Here is a 21,190-nt window from a genome sequence, read left to right as displayed (position 1 = left end):
GCTTTATTGGCTTTTTTTGTGGGGGGGTTTTTGTTTAGAGATTTTGTATTGTGGAGGGCAGTTTGCTTTTTTTAATTTCAATTATTTACTAGACTTGTATAAAAAGAGGAAAGAGAGTGAAAAAGAAAAGAAAAAGAGTGGGTAGGTTACATCATAGTCTATACCCCTTCCTCTTTCAATCTTCAGCCCAACCTTCTCTCAATGTAAGCAAAGTTGGGATTATTTGGGAATATTTTTTTTTAAATAGCAGGGAAAAAAAACTTCCTTATTCTAACCAGTTACAGGCCTAGTCTATACCAAAGCTCTCACCAAAGAACAAGCCTGGAATCCATACACCCACAGCACACTTGCTAGTACCGCCTTTTGTCTTCAGAACTGCTTTAAATCTTTTGTGGCTCAGATTCAACAAGATGCTGAAAACATTCCTCAGAGATTTTGGTCCATAATAACATCATAGCATCACACAGTTGATGCAGAATATTCAGTGGCACATCCACGATGTGAATCTCCCATTTCACCACATCTCAAAGGTGCTCTATTTGACTGAGATCTGGTAACTTTGGGGGCCATTTCAGTAAAGTGAATTGTCATGTTCAACAAATCAGTTTGATATGATACAAGCTTTGTGCATTGTGGTCATAAAGAGATGGACATGGTCAGGAAATAGCATAGCTGGTACTAAAGGGCCGGCAAATGTTGTAGCAGAAATTGAGACTTACTGGATCCATTAACGTCACACAATATAGTCTTCTGCTGATTTAGTCCATCTGATTCAAAGTCCAACATTAAGAGACGCTCCTCTCCGTACCTTGGTTTTAACCAGCGGTTATTTGACTTACTGTTGCCGTTCTTTTAGCTTAAAGCAGTTTTGCCACTCTCTTCTGGTTATTAAGGCATTTTTATCCAGAAAACTGCAGCTCACTGGATATTTTCTCTTTTTGAGACTGTGCTCTCTAAGCCCTAGAGATGGTTGTGGAAGAACAATCCCAGTAGATCAGCAGTTTCTGAAATACTCGGGCCATCTCATCTGGTACTAACAACCGTGCCATGTTCAAAGTCACTTATAAATTCACATTCTGATGCTCATAACTGCTGCTGACATGCAACTGAACTGACTGATTAGATGTTTGAGTGAGAAGTTGAATAGGTCTACCTAACAAAGTGGCCTGTGAGTGTGTAATTTATGTGTATGCAAGAACTGTTTTTAACATGTCTACATTAAGGGGTTTTTTTTATTATTTAGCTAGAAAACCAGACAGATCACTATATGATGTCAGATATTCTGTAGTATAGGTTTGTAACATTAACAGAAATAAACAACTGGTCATACCGTACCACATTATGCCACAGTAACTTATACTTTTTGTGTATTAAAATGTAAAACTGTGCATTTTATATTTATGAATTCAGACTTGTACTTTAAAAAGCATATTTGCAGAAATATGGTAAGTTATTCAACTCCTTTGCAATCACAAACAAACATCGATTGAAGTGTAGGAGGTTCATTCTAATAGCAGCTGACAGATTTTTTTTTTAAAAATAAAATACTTCACACACTTGTTTTTAAATCATAGCAATTCTTTATTGGTTGCTCTTAATCCGAAACTTGACATCAGCTGATTACAGAAGGAACAGGGGTAATATGTTGAAATGGTACACAGAACTGTACATAGAAAACACAATAAATTACTTCATAAAATAAAGAATTTAGTAGAAGTTAATATTGACCACCTCAATACCTAAAAAATAATTTAGAGCTACTGGACTTGTTTGGACAAACAAATGGCTCGTCACCTTTTCGGCAGTTGCCGTTTGGTTTCATCTTCAAATGCATCGTCATCCAGTACACTTTAGTAACTATGATGTTTCGGGGAACGAAAAAGTTTTGTAGTGCAGCAGGACAGAGCAAGGAAATTCAACCATTGTGTTTTGCTGATTAGCATCTGAAAACCCATCAACAAGAACAGATTATATGACTGCAGGTCCTGTTACGGTGTGTTCGTCTGACGACAGAAGCACATAAATTAACTTGTCTCCCGGGGCTAAGCATCTGTTTGTCAGGTCCACGCATTCAGCCCAAAAGTGCATTTTAGCTTGCCTCATTAAGTTAAGATACTTCACTTGAATTGTGTCATTGCTGAAATAATACACTGGTGGAATGGCAATCAGCAGGTTCCCCCTCTTTGTGCGGTCTCATTTATCGACTACTTTCTTAGGCACAGAAAAATGAACAAGGCACCTCTAGCATTTTGAAGCATTAACACTGTTGAGAGCAGCAAATTATACACAGTAGCATCCAGGTCTCCTTTTTTTTTCCTGCACACTCAAGCAAATGGTTGTTAATGTGAAACAGGTCTTAATATGGAAATACAATTCATTCTCTTTTGACATTCATTATGTTCTTATGAAAATGTGCTTTTTCCCATAAATTAACGTATTCGTACATTCTGACACAGACCTCAGGGAAACTTCTCGAATGAGTGCGTTTGTGAGATGTGAGTCAAAGCAAATTTGTTTTCACTGTGGCAACAAATCAGCATGGGAAGAAAAAACCCTTCTCATTTCAATAAATAATGAGAGCTTTGCTGAACACAGAGGTAATATGATGTAAAACAAAAACGAGTTCAAGAAATAAATAAATAGAACATTCAAAGCTACATCTTAATCACCTTCTTTTGCCACCTGAGTACACCTTTAGGTTCCTCGGCTGTGCGCTGGGCAGTGGAATGTCGTTAAGTTTAAAGATAGGACAGTAAGCAGGGAAGCCGGCGCTAACGAGGGTGGTGGAAGAAATGGGCATCGGGGAAGGTGAGGCGGAGCCAGGAAGTGAGGAAGGGAAGATATTGCAGGAAGTGGTGGAGTGTTCCTCAGTCTGTCTGCCCTGAACTGTCTTCCCTGTCTCACCTGCTACAGTCACGAAGAGAGCATCAACTAACACTGAGCTGCGCAAAGCCGATCAACTTCACTTCATCAGGGATCTCCGTGTCATCGCAGCTGGAAGCCTGCATGGGAAAGAAGACAGTCAGAGGATCATCAACAGAAGCAGGGAGCTGAAACTACTGAAACTGAGTTTAATATGGAACCAAATCTGAGACTCATTTTCAAAATGAGAAAAAAAATGACATAATTTCCCTCACCGGATACAAGCTACGTTTTAAACTGGTAGTAATGGTTATTATTAAGAACTCGTCAGCTTCTTAATTATTTTTTGTCCACATAGCATGCAGTCATGTGGAAAATAATTTTTTCACAGAGCGCGATGCAAAAACTAAGGACACCCACACTGCTTCCATAGGAACTAAGAGGGTAAGTAGAAGCCAGGGGCTGTTAATCAAATTTACTTGATAAATAGAGCTTCAGTTTGCAGGTCTGAAACGTTCAGGTGTGCATTAACACAATGCCAAGGAGGAAAGATATCAGCAATGGTCTTAGGGAAGCAAGTGTGCCTACCCATTAATCTAGGAGTGATTATAAGGCCATTTCAAAGCAATTTGAAGCCCATCATTCTACAGTGAGAAAGATTTTTATGTCCCAGAAAACTCACCCCAAGGTCAGCAATGCTCAGAGAAACTGCAAAAACCCCATGAACTACATCTTACCTCAACAGACTTCAGTCAGCATGTTAAATGTTAAACTTCATGATAGCAAAATTAGAAAAACACTGAACAAGCATGGCCTCTTTGGAAGGGTTGTAAGGGAAAAAGCCCCTTCTCTCTAAAAAGAACATGGCAGCACAGTTTAGGTTTGCACATCTGAACAAACCGCTAGACTTTGGAACAACGTTGTTTGGACAGATGAGACGAGAGAGAGAAGATTGGCCATAATGGACGACCCCACGTTTGGCGAGTACATCAGCACAAACACCTCATACCAACAGTCAAGCACCGCGGAGGAGAGGTGATAATTTGGGTTCATTTTGCAGCCAATCATTGATTCGACCTCTGTACCAAAGAGTCAAAATTTATGCAGATAATTTATGGTGTGGGTGGCATTAAAGCAACTTTATGACTGAACTGAACAAGAGATCAGAATAGACTCATGAACTCACAACGACTGACTGTATTAATAACTGTGCCTCCATGGTGATTACACAACTGCAGAGCCCTCAGAGAGTGTATGGGTGGCTTTGCCAGATAAGGTGCAAATTGGTGGAGCCCATCGGGTGTTGGGTCACCAGTTTAAGCTCTCCATGAGGATGGTTGATTCATTTTCTCTGAGCAGTGATACAAATTACTATGCAAAATATATTAAAGTAATGCTTCAGTCAAGGACATCTGTGCAGCCTAAAATGGAGGTGACTGCAAATGACTGAGAAGAGACGGTTGCTAACCTTGTAGGTTAGCAAAGTTAGCATTAGTCATTCACTGGTGTGGGCTTTTCTCTAATAATTCAAGTTCTAAGCAGCAAAGTCACCAACATTGACATTTTCTACTCAGGAGGCAGGCTCCTGAGCTACTCTATTAAAATTCCTACCAACTATATATAAAAACTAACACCTGACAATGCTTAGCAATGAAATATAAAGTTTTCTTCCATAACACAGAAATTTTAAAGTTTCACGAACTTACAGAAAACACCTAATACAGCAGAATTTTCTCACTGCTTGTATCAGCAGTCATAAAAAAATCTTATTAGAATTACTGGCTTGTGCAAATGGTTGGTTATAATTATAAGAGTGAACAAGAAATATAAGCTAGTCACATCTGACCAATTCCTAATAGTCCTTGTTTTTTACAGGAACATTACGATATGAAATGTTAGGTTAACAAAGATGTTGTTAATCCCATTAATTAAAGTTTTCTACCTAATGGCACACAAGTATTGCTCTCTTTAATAACATGTGTTTACCCACTATTTTGTGCAAAAATAGCTGCTGTAAAAACAATAGTCTATCAGTTATTATCATTGCTGTGGCTGCTGCATGATATCAGATTAAAGCAGTACTGCTAAGCAGTTTGTGTAGCTAGGGTAAACTATATCAGTGATGTGGACTCTGTTATTTACATATCATCTGGTGCGTTGTGTGTTTCATGGTTTCGTTTCGTTTGTCCAATTAAGGTAAGTCTCAAAGCTGCAGAGAATAAAATTATGTGTTAGTCTGTGGAAGGCTCTTTCGTGCTGCTACACAACAGTGCTCCTGAGGCCAGTAAACATATATATATATAGTTTTAGAATCTAGCATAAAAAACCCTGACTGACCTCCACTGGCCATGCACAACTTCTGAGATCATTTGTGAGCTTGATTGGAAGCGAGACAACCGACATCAGAGCCAACCTCATTAAAGCTGAGGTGGGAAAATGGGCTCAAACCCCTGGCAACCCATTGTACCTTTCTGAAAAACAATGATTACACAAAACACCATCCTCCAATAATTCACCATATTTCTTTAACTTGCAGCAGCTTGTCTCACCTCTGTTTTAGGCTGCACAGATCCCCTTTACTGAAGCAATATTTGAATTCATTCTGCATGTTAATTTGTGTCACTGCTCAGAGAAAATACATTTTCCTTTTTTTGAACCAGCCATCCTCGTGAAAAGCTTAACCTCGTGACCCAACATCCAATGTCCTTCACCAATTTGCACCTTATCTGAGAAAACCACCCATACACTCTCGGGCTCTGCAGTTGTGTAATCACCATGGAGGCACTGTTATTAAAACAGTCCGTTTTTGTGAGCTCATGAGTCTATTCTGATCTCTTGTTCAGTTCAGTCATAAAGCAGCTATAGTGCCACCCACACCATAAATTGTCTTCATAAAGTGTTATGAATTGTTCCCCTTGCAGGGGTAATTATTCTCACTCTCTGGGTTTTGTGACACCACCCTCGTAACTCGTAATTCGTTCAGAAAGGCGGAGTTGAGCTGCAGTGAGAATTTAGCACTGCCTGCAGAGGTGCAGAGTTAACACGTGGAAATGAAAGCATGCCCATATATCTACATGGCATGCCCAGTACAGCCCTCACTCTGGCTCTCCAGAGATTTGTCCACCTGCTGATAAGGCAAATGGCAGAAAGGTCACACTGTAAAATACTGCAACCCAAAGCACAGATGTTGTTTACCCACAACTACACAAAGGTCAATAAAACATAATTTACATATTTTTTTGTCAAATACAAAGAAACTGGCATTATTTCCTTTCTTAATATCACATTCTAATATGTCACACTGCACAAAGGGACTTCTTAAAAGCACATATGGTGTATTCAGATAGCGCAACAAAGATGCACCGTCGTCAAAGAAAATAAAATCACCTAAAGACTCACAATAATCCACAATGTGAAGCGCACAAATAAAAAATCATTCTGATAAAAACATATTGTGTTTGACTACTCAAATCATGACACTCCTCTCCACAGACAATACAGACTTGATACAAAATTTTATAGTAACCACAAAAGGGAAGATGTGGAGGTCGTATTTTCCTCATTAAGAACTCATTAATGTGGATTCGTTACACAACGGTAACAATACATCACAAAATAAAATCAATGCTGTATTGGATTTTTGTCACAATTGAGATAATAAAACAAAACCTAATGTAGTTATATTATTAAAGTTGAACTGATAAACACTGACTATTGATCTGTTAAGGCTGTTTTTATTTGCATTTGAATGTTTGTTTTTAGTACATCGTATATTTTGTTTTACAATGATGTTGCTATAATGCTATATATTGCCCATTGCACAATCCAGTACTTTACAGTACATATACATGCTCAGTGCTGCTCAGTAATTTAAACAGTCAATCACTTGGCAGCAATTAAATCTACTTAGACTGATGCATGTAAGCCTAAATGGTCAAGATGACCTGCTGATATTCAATCTGAGCATCAGAATCAGAGGAGAAAGGCAATTTAAGTGACTTTGCAGATGGTAAGCTTATCGGTATTTCAGAAACTGCCGATCTACTCAGATTTCCCTGCACAACCTTTTCCAGGATTTACAGAGAATGAGCCAAAGAAAAGAGAAAATATCCAGTGAGCGGCAATTCTCTGTCTTGTTGATGGTTCAGAGAAGAATGGCCAGACTGCTTCAAGCTGAGAGGAAGGCAACTGTAACTCAAATAACCACCACAACCAAGGTATGTAAAAGAGCACCTCTGAACATGTCCGACCTCAAAGTAGAGGCGCTATAGTAGCAAGAGAGCACGCCTTGGTGTCACTCATGTTAGTTAAAATTACATAATAGAAAAGAAGACTAAAGAACGGTCTCAATTTCTGTTGCAACTTTCAGATGGTAGGGTGAGAATTTGGTGTGAACGATATAAAAGCAAAGACCAATCCTTCTATCAAGAGTTCAGGTTGGTGGTGATATATTGGTGTGGGCGATATTTTCATGAGCCCGTTAGTACCGACTGAGTGTCGTTTAAACGCCACAGCCTTACTATTGTTTCTGACCACGTCTTTATGACCACCTTCTGATGGCTGCTTCCAGCAGGATCATACACCATGCCACAAAATTCAAATGATTTCAAATTGGTTTCTTGACATGACAATGAGCTCACTGTACTCAAATGGCCTCAAATAGTCACCAGATTTGAATCCACTACAGCATCGTTGGGATGTGGTGGAACGGGAGAGTCCTATCGTGGATTTGCAGCAGAAAAAAATGAATCAACTATGTGATGCCATCATGTCGATATGAAGAAAAGAAACTGGAGCCAGCACAGAACTAGCATGGTGTAGCTAACAAAGTGTGCAGAGTGTAAAATAAATGTGAAAATGTATGTTATATTTAGCCTGAATGAACTTTATCCCTATAACAAAATATCCAAACATTTCAAGTCCAGATTTAGAGAAAAAGGGTAAATAATTTTAATGTCTTCTGTAACATCAATCCTCTAACCTTCTCCTTCACTTCTTCTAAAATAATTTCTTAACATCATCAACTGAACATCTTTTAGTTTTACGCAGAGTTTATGTCTAATAACTCCAGTTCTCGCTAAAGCTTTCCCCAGCAAGCTCTTTATGGTTGGACATCACAAGCCAAGACAAAGCCAGGGCAGCTGTCATGAACCATCAATCATGTGGAAACTCACCAGCTTAAAGGTCAGTACTTTGTAGGTAATTGGGTCATCTACAATCTTTTGAAGGTTAGCAGCAACTGTAATAGAGGAAATAATTGTGTTCAGTAATAACAAACACGTTTTATACTGAGGAAATTTTAGGACAAGCTCCTGCTCCCACAATGAAAGAGCAGTCTAGTGTAAATATGAAGACTAGAAAACCAGTTTTAGTTATTCCAAGATCCAATTTAAATGTAATTCATCCTGGTAATAGGTTTTCTATTAACAAATTATTTCAAGATGATGTTTTCCAGTAAGCAGGCTATGTATTCAAACAACACAATTTATGAGAATAAAGAGGCACAGCATTACCAATAACAACGTCGTGCCCATTGACCAGTCCAGCTGAGAACAGTTCCTGGGAAACCCCATCAGCAGTGTCTTGTGAGAGAATAACATGACAAATATTGGACCTCATACATGCCACTTAGCAGGTGATTGTGTTAGAGACTGAATCAGATGCTGTCCAGAGCCCAGTGCCATTACCCATTATACAGAGAACAATTCAGTCATCTAATGTGGTGATATTATCACATAGGGAACAGCATATTCCTAATTAATTGAGGCTGAGCTCTTACCTCGCCCAGGAGTAAATTCAAACCGGATGTCATTCAGCTCCTTTTTGGAGTTCCTGGAAAAAGAGACAAGGGGATGTGATTGCAGAGCAGTACCTGAAATGGTAGATTTAAATTTGTTGCAGAGCAGAGCGAAGACATGACCTGAGCAGCACAATGTTAGAAACAAGCAGGATGAAAGCAGAAATGAAAATGCCTCCAGTGATCTAAGAGAAGTGATCAAACAGTGAAGAGATAACTCCCCCCAGGTTTCAAGAGTAGACAGTTCAGAAGTAGAAACAGCAAGCAGAAAGTTAGAGCGCATCTCATCTTCTAGAATGACCGTCCTGCTATGAGCTGGGGTGAAACTGCAGCGAACGCAGTCATCGTTTCTTCACACTCTAGTTACAAGCAGTCCATTAGGAGAACATAACCTCATCAGGACACCTCCTTATATGAACCCACCTCGGAAAAACAAGACGACGACCTACCGGGGTCACAGATATACTAGTGTTCTGTTATTCTTATTCACTGCTTCTCGGGTAACAGTCATTTCATCTGTCTGTCGGGCTTTTCATTCCATGTGCAAAATAAATAAATAAATGTGCTCTTCATGCAGTGGCCGTGCAGATCTGTATTTCACCCTCCCCATTTGTGTCGTCATTTGTAACGACTGCAGCGATTGTGTTAAAACCATATTTGCCCCCCCATCAAACAATATTTAGTTTACTAAGGAGAGCTGCAAACTAATAACCCAAAGCCTGCAAGGCACTTCACACAGACGCAACTGCACCGTTTTATGCATATTTAACAAGCCTCGCTCTCTGCATGTCAAAAACCAAACACACCCTCCCAATTTTTTCAGCTTTTTAAGCCGAAAATTGTCTCTCTCTCCCTGTGTGATGTCAGTGTCACTGCTGCTCTGCAACACTCTGTTTCATCCACTCCACCAATTTCTCTGCATATCATATTTCACTATATTCCTCTTCTGTAAGTCACAATGGTAACTCCTCATTATTAGATTGATAATGAACAATTTCACAATTGTTTACTCTTATATTCTATAAATATTCATAATTCTTCTTTCAAGTAATGGAGTTTTTTTCAGTAATTTCTACTAAGGTGGATAAGCTGTGTCCTAACTAAGTGTTGCGCTTGCTGGTCACGAATGATGTCTGTTTGTCTCTACCTTTGTGCAGTACATACTATGAGTTTTTTTTCTCATTTAAAAAAACCTAACGAGAGTGGTAAGAGTCAAATGAAAAAAGTGAACTTGTGGGCTGCAGAATCAAAACAATGACGTGATGTTAAAACACTGCAAGCAGGGAAAACTTCTTTCTCATAATCACAGTGATAGCAAAACCCCCCACTTTAGCAGCCTACACAATTAAAGGTGTCAATAAATGATGCTAATCACACTGAGGCAGTTTGCATAATAACAGCGAATGAACAGCCTAGGAAAAGCAGCAGCTATTACATAAAATTATTAATTTATTAATGTGTTTCTTTGTTAGAAGCTAAATTACCAAAATCTTCCTTAGAAGCATAATTTGGTGAAAGTAGGACAGTCGCATAATACGAATCATCTCTTCCTTATCAGGTTTTAAAATTCTGTAAATACAACCTCAGATGAATTACAGGACACAACATTTTTCACTGTGGCCTTATTTATCTAACACAAATTAACCCAAGATTTAGAAGCAGTTTGTGAAAAACTAAGAGGGAGACTAACAGCCATGTCGGGATAAACAAATGCACTTAATTGATCATCAGCAAATATGAACACCGCTATACAAGCCTCTTCATTGATGTGGAGCATTCAGGTGTCCCAGGAATCTTCCCCCCAGTGGATTGTGCAATGCTCACAGAATATGCAAAAATCCCAAGAGCTACATCTCAGTTTCTACAGGCCTCATGTAACTTGTTAAAAGTTAATGCTCATGACAGTAAAATTAGAAAAAAGACTGAATTTGTCTCTAAAAATAGCATGCCAGGACAGCTTAGGTTTGCAAAACTGCATCTGAGCAAAGCACAAGATTTCTTGAAAAAATGTCCTTTGGACTGATCAAACCAAAGTGAAGATGTTTAGCCATAATGCACAGCGTCATAGAGAGAAACCCAAACACAGAATATCAGCAAAAATCCCTCATACCAGCACGGTGGCAGGGGAGTGTTGATTTGGGTTCGTTTTGCAGACGAGGGATCTGGGGACTTTGCAATCACTGAGTTAAAGCTTGGCTGAAACTAGAAATTCAACAGATTCCAAGCACAGCAGAAAATCTACAACAGAGCAGCTTAAAAAGAACAGGACGAAGGTGTTTCCATGATCCAGTCAAAGCCCAAACCTCAGCTCAACTGAAATACTGTAGTTCAGCGGTCCCCAACCGTTTTTGCGCCGACAATATTTTCACAGACCGGCCTTTAAGGTGTCGCAGAAAAATACAACAAAATAAAACTAGTACCGGTACCGAAAAAAAGAAGATTTATTCGTAACACACGTGAAAAGACCCAAGAAAACCAAGTTAATGAAAAAAACGATAACAAAATAACGCTAAAAACCGCTAAAAGCCCTGAAAACCATACATTTCACACCCAAGTCTCAACTCTCGCGGCCCAGTACCGGGCCCGGGGGTTGGGGACCGCTGCTGTAGTTGACTGTTGAGAGAGCTGTACGTAAACAAATGCCAGCAAACCTCAATGTTTGTAAAGGGTAGTGGGATAAAATTCCTCATCAACAGTATTAGAAACTGAAGTTGTTGCTGCTAAAGCAACTGAATCATAGGATGCATTTAGTTTTTTGCAAACTGCTTCTGTAGTTTGTCTTAGTGTAATCTGTCATGTGTTGTTGTTCATCTGAGGTTGTATTTACTCAATTTTAAGACTATTTACTTAATGACTATTATATCCTGATATGTAAAACCTTAGAACTTTGAAACTTTGAAATTTGCAGAAAACCTTTGTATTTCCTAATTTATGCATGATCACAGTTTAACATATGTCTGTGATTATTGTAAATGTAAATACATATATTATATTAGAGAATACAGTTCTAAAATACAACTATAATTTTGAGGAAGTATAGCCTCAACTGTAGACTGTAGTAAAATGTAAACAAACATCCAGCTAGTTTGACTGCATTGATAAAATGTGCCTTTCAGCCTCTTGCAGCATCAGCTTGCATTCATTTGCATCCCATGCATTAGAAATCTGTCTTTAAAATGCATTTGTGACATGGGAGCGGCTCTCTTCTGATAAAGGCACGGCCTGACAGCACTACCTCTCAAAACAACTGCATGTAGGGGAAGATTAATATGGTATGTAGTCTGGTTTAATAACTCAGCCAGCTAGTCCACAACCCCGATTTTAGATTAGATCAGAGCCATAAGTCAACACACACACACAAACAGGTCAAGACATATCCATAATGAGTTTGTTTGTGGCAAGAGCATAAGAAATGGGGAGAGTCAGGATTTACTAGCACTTAACTGTGAGTCAGATTAACTTTTTTAAAAACATTTTGCTGTTGAAAAAGAAAAAAAATTCTGGTGGAGCAGATGGATGTAAGCATCTCTTTTCCCAGGGTGGAAGCTGAGAGTGTACATTGCCAAGGCTGATGAGGGAACGTGTATTTCAGATGATTATAAACATGCCCAAAAAAATCGGACTTAAATCTGCTTCCTCTGTAGAAAGCCCGCGGAGAGTGTTTAGAAAATGTTCTGTCTACTGACTCCACCTGGATCATTCGGGATTATCCCTGTATAGCAGACTGAGGATGGAGATACCCCTCTGAAGATTCACACAGTAAAGTTTGCATTTCATCAACAACACTTTTATGTGACAACACTGTGAGCTAAGTTACACACGTGACTGTAAAAAAACAAAAAGAACAAGTGAGAGTACCCATTTCTTCCCAAAAAAAAACAACATACCTGAGGTACAATCATAACATGCACGGACTGCTTATCCACTAATAAGTAGATCATATTGTTTTAATGAACATTTTATTTTACATAATGGAGACAGGCAGAGAAATCTCCGGTGCAATCCATTAAAAATGTCTTCAGGTTTCACCAGTGCACTGCAGCATTGTCGGCTGTCACTGAGGTTTCTGATAATGAAGCCAGCTGGAATTTTTAGATAAGAAAATGCAAATGTAACGCACGCCATGAAGCCATGGCCAACAAACAAAAGTCCCACTATGCTGAAAGTAAATCATTTTTACAGAACAGATAAACTAAATTTTGTAGGAAACTGACTCTTTGAGGAAAGATTGCATATTAATAGAAGAAGAAAGAGGACAAACGAGGAAGTAGTTCAGTTAAATTCATTGAAATGATTATCTGAATTTGTAAATTGTCCTTTAAAAATCATCTAATCTTTTAATATTTATTAAGCTACAACAGGGGTGTCAAACATCAAGCCCACTGTATGGCTTTGGAAAAAAAACTAATTTTTCTTCCAAATTTATGGACTAAAAAAACTGTATTTTCAACAGTAAACGTCGCCAAAGACACCACAGTAAGTAATAGATTAAACAAAATAAAAACTAAATATACTTTTATTGTTAGTATTCCATTAAAATAACAGAAAAAAATATTATTTTGGTTTTTGTTTTTTTTTACAAATCACTATAAAGGTTTTAGCTGTTGTTTGAGCTACAGTTCAAACTGTATTTTTTATTTTTAATTTTTAAATTACACAACAAGCTGCCAGTACTTCCTTGAAATAATAATTCTTAATGTGTAAGCCTGTCCACGCTCAGAGTAGGGTAACAGCAATACCCTGTAAGCCTTTTAACTGCTAAGGTGTAAAAACTGAGACATAAGGCAATTAACAATTAAGAGGTTTCTCAATAGTTTTACTGGTCCAACCAACTTGAGATCAAATTGAGGCACACTGCAAAACGAATTTGATACCTCTGAACTACAGTAAGCTAGTCTTTATGTCAGCACACGCCAGCTGAATAGTTCAACTTATTGTATTTTCCAAAAAAAAACCCCACAAATTACAATTGTGGAGAATATGGCTTCTAATAGTTAAAGACTTTTCAATGAAAACGAGTGAACGCTTTAGAAACACTGATTCACAGAACTGCGGTTCCATATGTAACAAACCCAACAAACCAATTTTCTTGACTAAACAAGATGTGGCTAACTTGTGAAATTGGTAACCAGATTTATCTATCATTAGTAAATTATGATTTCATAATGTGTGTTAGATTAGTCAAGTTGAAGCTATGACCCCTAAAATACACAGAGTATGCCTTTAATGTTCCAGCTCTGACACTGTTTTGTTCCATCCTTGGCTCTATTTCAAACCAGGAGCATTTATGTTGAACATTGACTGGTTTCTCTATGCTATTTCCTTGTCTTAGCTCCAATCCAATGCATTTGTGTCCATATTTGCCTGTATGTATAGTTATGCAGACCATCATCTACATATTGTAGGTGTTAGCTATAACCAGGGGCAATGTCACAAATAACGGCTCTGCAGGCTACTCTTGTTTGTGCTGTTGTTGGTCCTTTAGCTATTCATGGAAAAAAAAAAACAAAGTTCTTGCAAAGAGCTGAAGCAAAGCTAGTGTTAGAAACAATTCTAGTTTCCATTACAGACGCTTTCTGTGCTCTTCATGCTGAAGTTATTAGGTCAATGGTGCACTGCCTTGCACATGAAACATTTGTTTAAGTTAAATTAATCTCAAAAGGGTTACAAATCTGCATGCAATCCATGAGCTATTCAGTGCATTTAGAAAAAAATATCAGAACACAGAAACACAAAGGATGCTCAGGTGTCCCAGTTTTCCACTTGCAATTAAATATAGCTTCATGTATCTTTTTGTGAATTTGTGATTCTATGTCAAGTTATCAGCATTAGAAGCGACACGTGCACTTGATGATATGCGACTGTCAGGTGATACGTGCATATTTAACCATCTGTAAGTGAAATATCACAAATATTTTTAGATACTTGTAGAAGAGTGAAAATGATCAGATTTGAGAAACTGAATTTAAGAGGCTTTGTGTAAATTATGATTATTTATTTAATTTTTGATGTATTTTTAAAAATATATGTACATGTCTTCTATTTACTGTGTACATGTGTGGACTGAAGCATGCATTTGTAAGTACTCAAAATTATCCACAGACACTTGTACACATTTGTAAATCTTAGTTTATGCTTGTGGATCTTATCATACACATTTGTGAACCTATTGAGACAAATTTGACTCCACGGGTTTGAGACACAAACACAGCCTTGCAACTGTGCCAAATCACATATACAAATCTATGAGCTGCAGCGACCCTTTGGGAAAGGAAAGATATTTTTTTTGCAGTTCTCCTATTCCCGGTGAACTCAACTGTTGTAGCCCAATTTCCAACAAATCAACATTCGACCTGTGCACACTGTCATCCACATCAAGCTACGTGCTGTTGGTTTTTTGAAGGACTGAAAACAAGTTCATTTGCATAGGCTGCATAAACCTTTATGCAGGAAAACACCTTCACAAATGGACATAAATGCAGTACCATAAATCCTGCATCTGTTTCACCCTGACAAACACAGGGCACTTGTAGTAAAAATAATGTTTCCTGCGTTGACAAGTACAGAGAAATGCTGCAGTAAAGCAGGAACTAATAAAATCCTGCTCTACTGCCTAATAAAATCAATTTTGAGGAATGAAAGGATTTCTTTCATGTCAAAAAAGGGTTAAAATGTGTAATTTTGATTAAAAGATGTTTTTATTGGCTGGTGATGGCAGGAGAAAGACTTTAATTAACTATAAATAGTAGTCAGTCTATCAAGGAAATTTTTCTTTATACCAAATTGCAAAGTTTCTTATGACAAACTCTTCAGGAAATTAATTGTGAACTTGGCTATTAACAGCTCATTTTGTTATTAATGAGTCTGTCATTTATAAGTAAAAAGAAAAGTAAAAATGTGAATCCAGAGTAACCGCTTCATATTTTGTCTCAACAACATCTAAAACACAAAAACATATAATTAACCAGAACTGGTGAGAAATCATGGCCTTATTAATGTGCCAGCGACTTCCACTACTAGCAGCTTGCCTGTGCAGATGGTGAGGTGGATAAATCTTCCAAATGTTAGCGAGACAGAAAGGTTTATTTGCTTCACAAACAACTGTCAAGAAGCTCGCAAGCAATAAACCCATATCTCCAGGCTTAGTCTGACAGAAGCACACACACTACATTTATGTTTCTCTGAAATTTAATATCAAGATGATATTTCAGAAGCTAAGGTGACATTTGTCAACTTCTAGCTACCTTTTATAAACAAGAGTCTTAAGAAAACACAAGGAAATGTCACCTCTTGGCTAAATCAATTTGCATCTGTTCTATTTTGGCTTTTTAAGCTCCAGTGACATTGCACCAAAAGTGTTTCCCCTTTAAACTGCTGACATTGCTATTCTCAGGAGTTCTCAATGACACTGCAAAAAAAGAAAAAAGAAAACCCAGAAAGAGTGAACCAATCACAGCGCTTCTGTTCCTACACCTCTGCTACTGAGGGGATCCTATTACCATGAACTCATGCTAATTAGCTGAGAAGGGAGACCAATTAATTGTTTATTTTTGTCTTTGCAATGCAATTACTTTGATGTATTCACCATCTGAAAACCTTTAAACTTCTCCTAATTGATGAGGGTTTTTTTATGTAGCTTCTCAAAGACTTTGTAAAATAATGCACAAGTAACAACATTCAATATGATTTAGGCTCCCAAAATGACAAAAAGAACAAAGATGAAATTGTCTAATTACTCATTATAGACAACAATTTTTAAAAGATGCATTTGCTACACAGTGGCAGCTCATAAATGACATTAACGTCAGGTCAAGAACCTTTATTCATAATTAGTTTTACTGATTTTTAGTCAGAGTTGGAACTACTCAATTCATTAGTAAATCTGAGTTGTTCATTGCTAGTGAAACCTCAGTAATAATTCAGTTCAGGTTTTAAATTCAACTTTTAAAAACATAGCAAAAAAACAAACATTAAATATTGTGACAAATTCCAGCTAAAGCCTTTATTTAATCGGCCCTCTTAAATCCACTGCTTCTTATGCAGCCTCTTCCTATTTGCGAAAGCCAGAAATATATCTTTCTGCCCCCACAACTCAGGAGCACAGCCAAAGAAAATCCCAAAATATGCAGTCTTTCATCCTATAAAGCCCCACTGATTCACTTTAAAACATACCAGCCAAAAGCTTCTTAACAATGAAAAAGTCAAATAACTCCTAAAGAAACATTTTCTCAGCCAGCACCAAATTGCTTGCAATTGAAATCAGAAAATGCATGTTCAGTAGGACATTAAATATCTAGAAATGACAAATTCTGGTATTCCACTGTTACATCTGCTGTCTGAAACATCAGAAATGATCAAAACACAGCATTTTAAACCTTAAATGTAGATAAAGACACAGAAATATTATAATATATGAGTAACTGAAAGAAGAGGGAGCTTTTCAGTACCTTTTTCTGACAAATGATATCAAACATGTGGATTTACATTTTAGGTATCACATCTATATCTCTACTACACAAATTCACCTAAAAAGACAATGATACCAAGCGCAGTGAATGCTCTTCTCTGTGGACACAATGTCATTTGCTGGCTGAGGAAAAATGGCGTACTACTAAAAACACATGTAACTTCCTTAAAGTTGATTTAAAGCTAAATTCATGTTTAAAGCTGTGAAATGGAAGAGCAGAAAAAGCCAAAACCATCAAATCTCTGCACGTTTTCACCACCAGGTTAGAATAGTCAATTTTCACCAATGAACAGGTAGCCGTCACCTGTTGCATGCAAGATATTGTTTTCTTGGTAAGCACAGAATAAAATTGACACCTGGGGAGAGACCTTCAGGTGTCTATTCAAGCAAGAGCGTGCTCAGCACCGGGCTCATCGGGGAGCTAGAGGGAGACTTTCAGCTGTCCAAAAATGCATATTGGTCCGTCCGATTCAGCATCCATTCTCTCTACTTCTTTTCTCTGTTTGTTTCATTCTGAGTAATACAGACCAAGATATAAACAATGCATTTCCGTACACCACACAGGTAATTGAACTCCCACCTGCTGCCAAAATTATGTGACCAAATCGCAAGCCTGCCCTAAGTCACGGGAATATTTCCATAAACAGCAATGTCTTGAATAATGCAGCAAAAAGAGTGAGGTGCTATAAGCGCAGGGAGGAAGGAGGAAAGCAGATTGTGGAGCACCGCGAGAGGCAATGATGTGTAACACCCCTCCCTCTGACTACAGCGGTAAGACAACATGAGATAAGGGGATCAGCGGTGATGCCAAATCCCTTCTGTGGCAGCCAAAGATCATTAGGTCTATTAGAAGCCTGCATTGTTTAAACTCAGAGATAACAAACTTGCACATTTCTTTGCTTTTACTGCTTTTAGAAAAATAGATCTCACTGACGATTTTTTCATGTGTGTATGTGTGTCTCTCAGTCTCACCTTAGCCGTAGTACCATGTTCACAGCACCTTGAATGAAGGGTGTATTCTCATACGGTTCAACCTGCATGAGAAAATATCTGGTGATGAAGCAGATTAAACATCAGACTGGCAAAAGCATTCACTGTGAAAAAGAGGAGTGAGAGTCACATAAAGCATGCACGAGAGAGCATGAAATTCTGCAAACTTCAAGATGAACATAAACAAGAAATGTGTGCACATACTATGTGATTTCTTTTTTTTTTTTTTTACTGGAAAATGTCTTAAATTCATTGCAGCAGCAGGGAAAGTCTTAAGGGAGAAGAAAAGGAACAAGACATGAAGGTTTACTGTGTAAGGGTCTATCACTGTCGTCAAAACCGTATTACGAATGGGCTTTTTATATGGCAAGGATGAGATATTATGGAAAGGAAATGACTGCTAAGAAGCTGTCAGAGTTAATTCCTGACTGGGACACAAGACTACACCTCAAACTGCTTTGGCTCATTTTCAGACTGACAAAAGCCAAAGAAAATGGGATACAATGGCAGTGAGTTTTCAGATGAGATACACCCAGTCACTGAGCTAGCACTGTCAGGCAGACAACCATTTACTCTGAGTTATTACTGCTGAGAGCATCCCTCCAGGAGACCGACCGTCTCCATGTACGCAAGCACACACACACACACACACACATAAATATACGCCCACTGACACGTCCACAGACAGACACGCTCTAAGTGTGCACGCGCAGAAATGAACACAAACACACACAATCACAGTGGAATCAAGGTCATTGAATCATGTCAAATTGGTGCTGCTGCCGAATCCCTCACCTGGGGATGCTGAATAGACAAGCCTTCAATAGGGACATTGTTGGCATCCTCCTCATTCTAGGAGGAACAAAATGTGAGGCATAATTGTGCAAATGCTATTACATCCTTGGTAAATATCAAATCAGAGCTCATCGTATAAAGACAACAGAGGAAAGTCAATTCAAACCAATCAATGAGGAGCATTTTGTTCTCTTCATGGGACAGGTTAAATCAAATTCGTGGCATTTTTTAATGAAACTGCATAAAAATGCGAGCAGAGAAATAAACATTAATTAAGTGAGTTCATGATTCTTACACAAGCAGCAGCTCAAGTAGGACAGTCAAGTGAATTTAAAAATAAAAATACCCCTTTGGCAACTTATCGAATTGTAAAGCAGCAGAAGGATATGGCCGGTTTGACTATGACTCTTTTTAGATATTCTAAGATATTTTGCAAGTTCAAATTGGTGTAGGAGAGGAATATCTAACTTACATCTTTGGCGTCATCTTTGACCCTTCGTGACTGGAGGGGGGAAAAAAACATTTTCATATATTTACTGTCAGACACACGGTAATAATCATCTTATATGTTCTGTTTTAGTTTGTCAAAGAGCAAAAAATTTATATAAGCCATACACTGCTCACAGACTGTATGTGTATATATCAATCCATCCACATATGCCTACACCTTTCTTTTTACACTGAAAAGCAGCCCGAAGTTTGCAAAAAACAAACCAAAGCACATCCGTGTTGAAAAGAAGAATATATATATATACCTTAAAAACAACCCTTTTCGTAAATCATTACTGCCGGTAGAGTATTATTTATTGCATCATACATTAAAGCTGGGAGTCTTTATCAAAGGGCTCTTTGATCATAGTTGTCTAGTTCCTCCTGCCTCAAATCCTTACAGCTATCTTCCAGCTCATTACAGCGACCTCATGACAGGCTCTCTCAGAGATAAGCCATCTGCTATCCAAAAAAACTAACCAATCAGGAAGGGGCGGAATGCACAGTGTCTAAGACAGAAGGGAAAGTTGCATAATGGTTTGATCTGCGGGTTGGACATGACATGCAACACCGTAATAACTCATATTCGGAATTTATGTGCAGAAGTTATAGTTCTGTTACAGTTTCAGACTGAAACGAGAAAATATCTTGGCTCTTTTGATGATGATTTTTACTGATGATGATCATAAAAGAGTAAACACATTGATTAATGCCTCCCTCTGTGGAGTCTCACCTACCCTGCCCTGATTTACCGCTGCTCTGCCTTCCTCGCTGCGCTCGTCCATTTCGTCGTCACTCCACTCCCAGTCTCCATTCTCTGTTTTGTGCAAGTGGCCACTGGAGCCGGGGACTCTCCTGACCTGCAGCATTACGACATCCAGCACACGATGTTAATTAAATTATTTGTGCTCCTTTGACTTCATGTGTCTGTACATTGTGCTTTACCCATGAGTCCATTAGCTTTTACAGACCTTTAAATAAGAGCACTGACCTCAGTGATTTACATAACGTGGCTGCGCATTTGTGACATGAAAGGTGAACGTACAAAGCCACATTCAAGTCATTTAGTCTGTTAAGTATGTTTGGTACTGCAGTGGCAAAGGTACTGCTTGGTTCTGAAAAGATCTTTATTATGTAACCAAAAAAGGAGTTTAAAGTTTAGAAGTTTTTCTTGTTAGGACAAACGTCACAAAATCAAACATCCTTTTTTCCTGTGATTTAGATATTAGAAAAGATACTAGTCAAAAAAAAGAAATACAACTGCTGCGAAAAAGTTTTCAATCTTTGCATTACATCGTCATTTTGAAACCCAAACATATGCTGCCCAATTGGTTTTAGTCAACTGCATGATTTTTAAATTGTTTATGGAAGACAAATCAACTTGCACACAGCAGAATTGCTTCAGTTTACAGCATTTTCAAGCCAGTGGTCTTAAAGCACACAAAACAGTGTATGTGCAACATTGTTATCAGTGTCTTCATGCCACGACTGACTGAATCTGACCGAGTCTGGGCTATTGGCAAGTTGGATACTGGCATGTGTGTCTGAGCTGCTGCACACTTCCACGGTGTCCACGAGAGCATTGTCTCTGATGCGACTGTTCTTGGCAGAACTGAACAGAGGTACCAAAATGCGGTCCTCCAACTTGTACTTGTGCCATTCTTGCAGCAGCACCCCACCCTGCAGTTGTTTCAGCAAGACAGTGCCTACCCCCCACACTGCCAGAGTAGCTCGAGCTTTTCTGGATCAGGAGCACATCCAGCTACTTCCTTGGCCAGCATTTATTCCTG

The 21,190-nt window shown here is 38.3% G+C and overlaps 1 protein-coding gene across 2 annotated transcripts in view; it reads right to left on the bottom strand.

The window, feature by feature from the left end:
- Positions 1–1,560: 1,560 nt before the first annotated feature.
- stk39 (serine threonine kinase 39) overlaps positions 1,561–21,190 on the bottom strand; it is a 33,122-nt gene continuing 13,492 nt past the window's right edge. Inside the window, exons 11-18 of one of the 2 annotated variants that reach the window (XM_026145248.1) lie at positions 20,138–20,260; positions 19,384–19,413; positions 18,912–18,968; positions 18,099–18,160; positions 8,642–8,694; positions 8,376–8,444; positions 8,037–8,101; positions 1,561–3,002 (exon numbers count right to left, since the gene is read on the bottom strand). In XM_026145248.1, the coding sequence (XP_026001033.1) occupies positions 2,928–3,002; positions 8,037–8,101; positions 8,376–8,444; positions 8,642–8,694; positions 18,099–18,160; positions 18,912–18,968; positions 19,384–19,413; positions 20,138–20,260 (534 nt within the window). In that variant the 3' untranslated portion in view covers positions 1,561–2,927. The remainder of the gene's footprint in view (positions 3,003–8,036; positions 8,102–8,375; positions 8,445–8,641; positions 8,695–18,098; positions 18,161–18,911; positions 18,969–19,383; positions 19,414–20,137; positions 20,261–21,190) is intronic. The other variant, XM_026145249.1, reaches the window with a different exon arrangement.

The sequence above is a fragment of the Astatotilapia calliptera genome, chromosome 16, assembly GCF_900246225.1.
Source record: "Astatotilapia calliptera chromosome 16, fAstCal1.2, whole genome shotgun sequence".
NCBI lineage: Eukaryota > Metazoa > Chordata > Actinopteri > Cichliformes > Cichlidae > Astatotilapia > Astatotilapia calliptera.
Note: the sequence above shows the minus strand (reverse complement) of the source record. Positions and strands in the feature narration are given on the sequence as shown.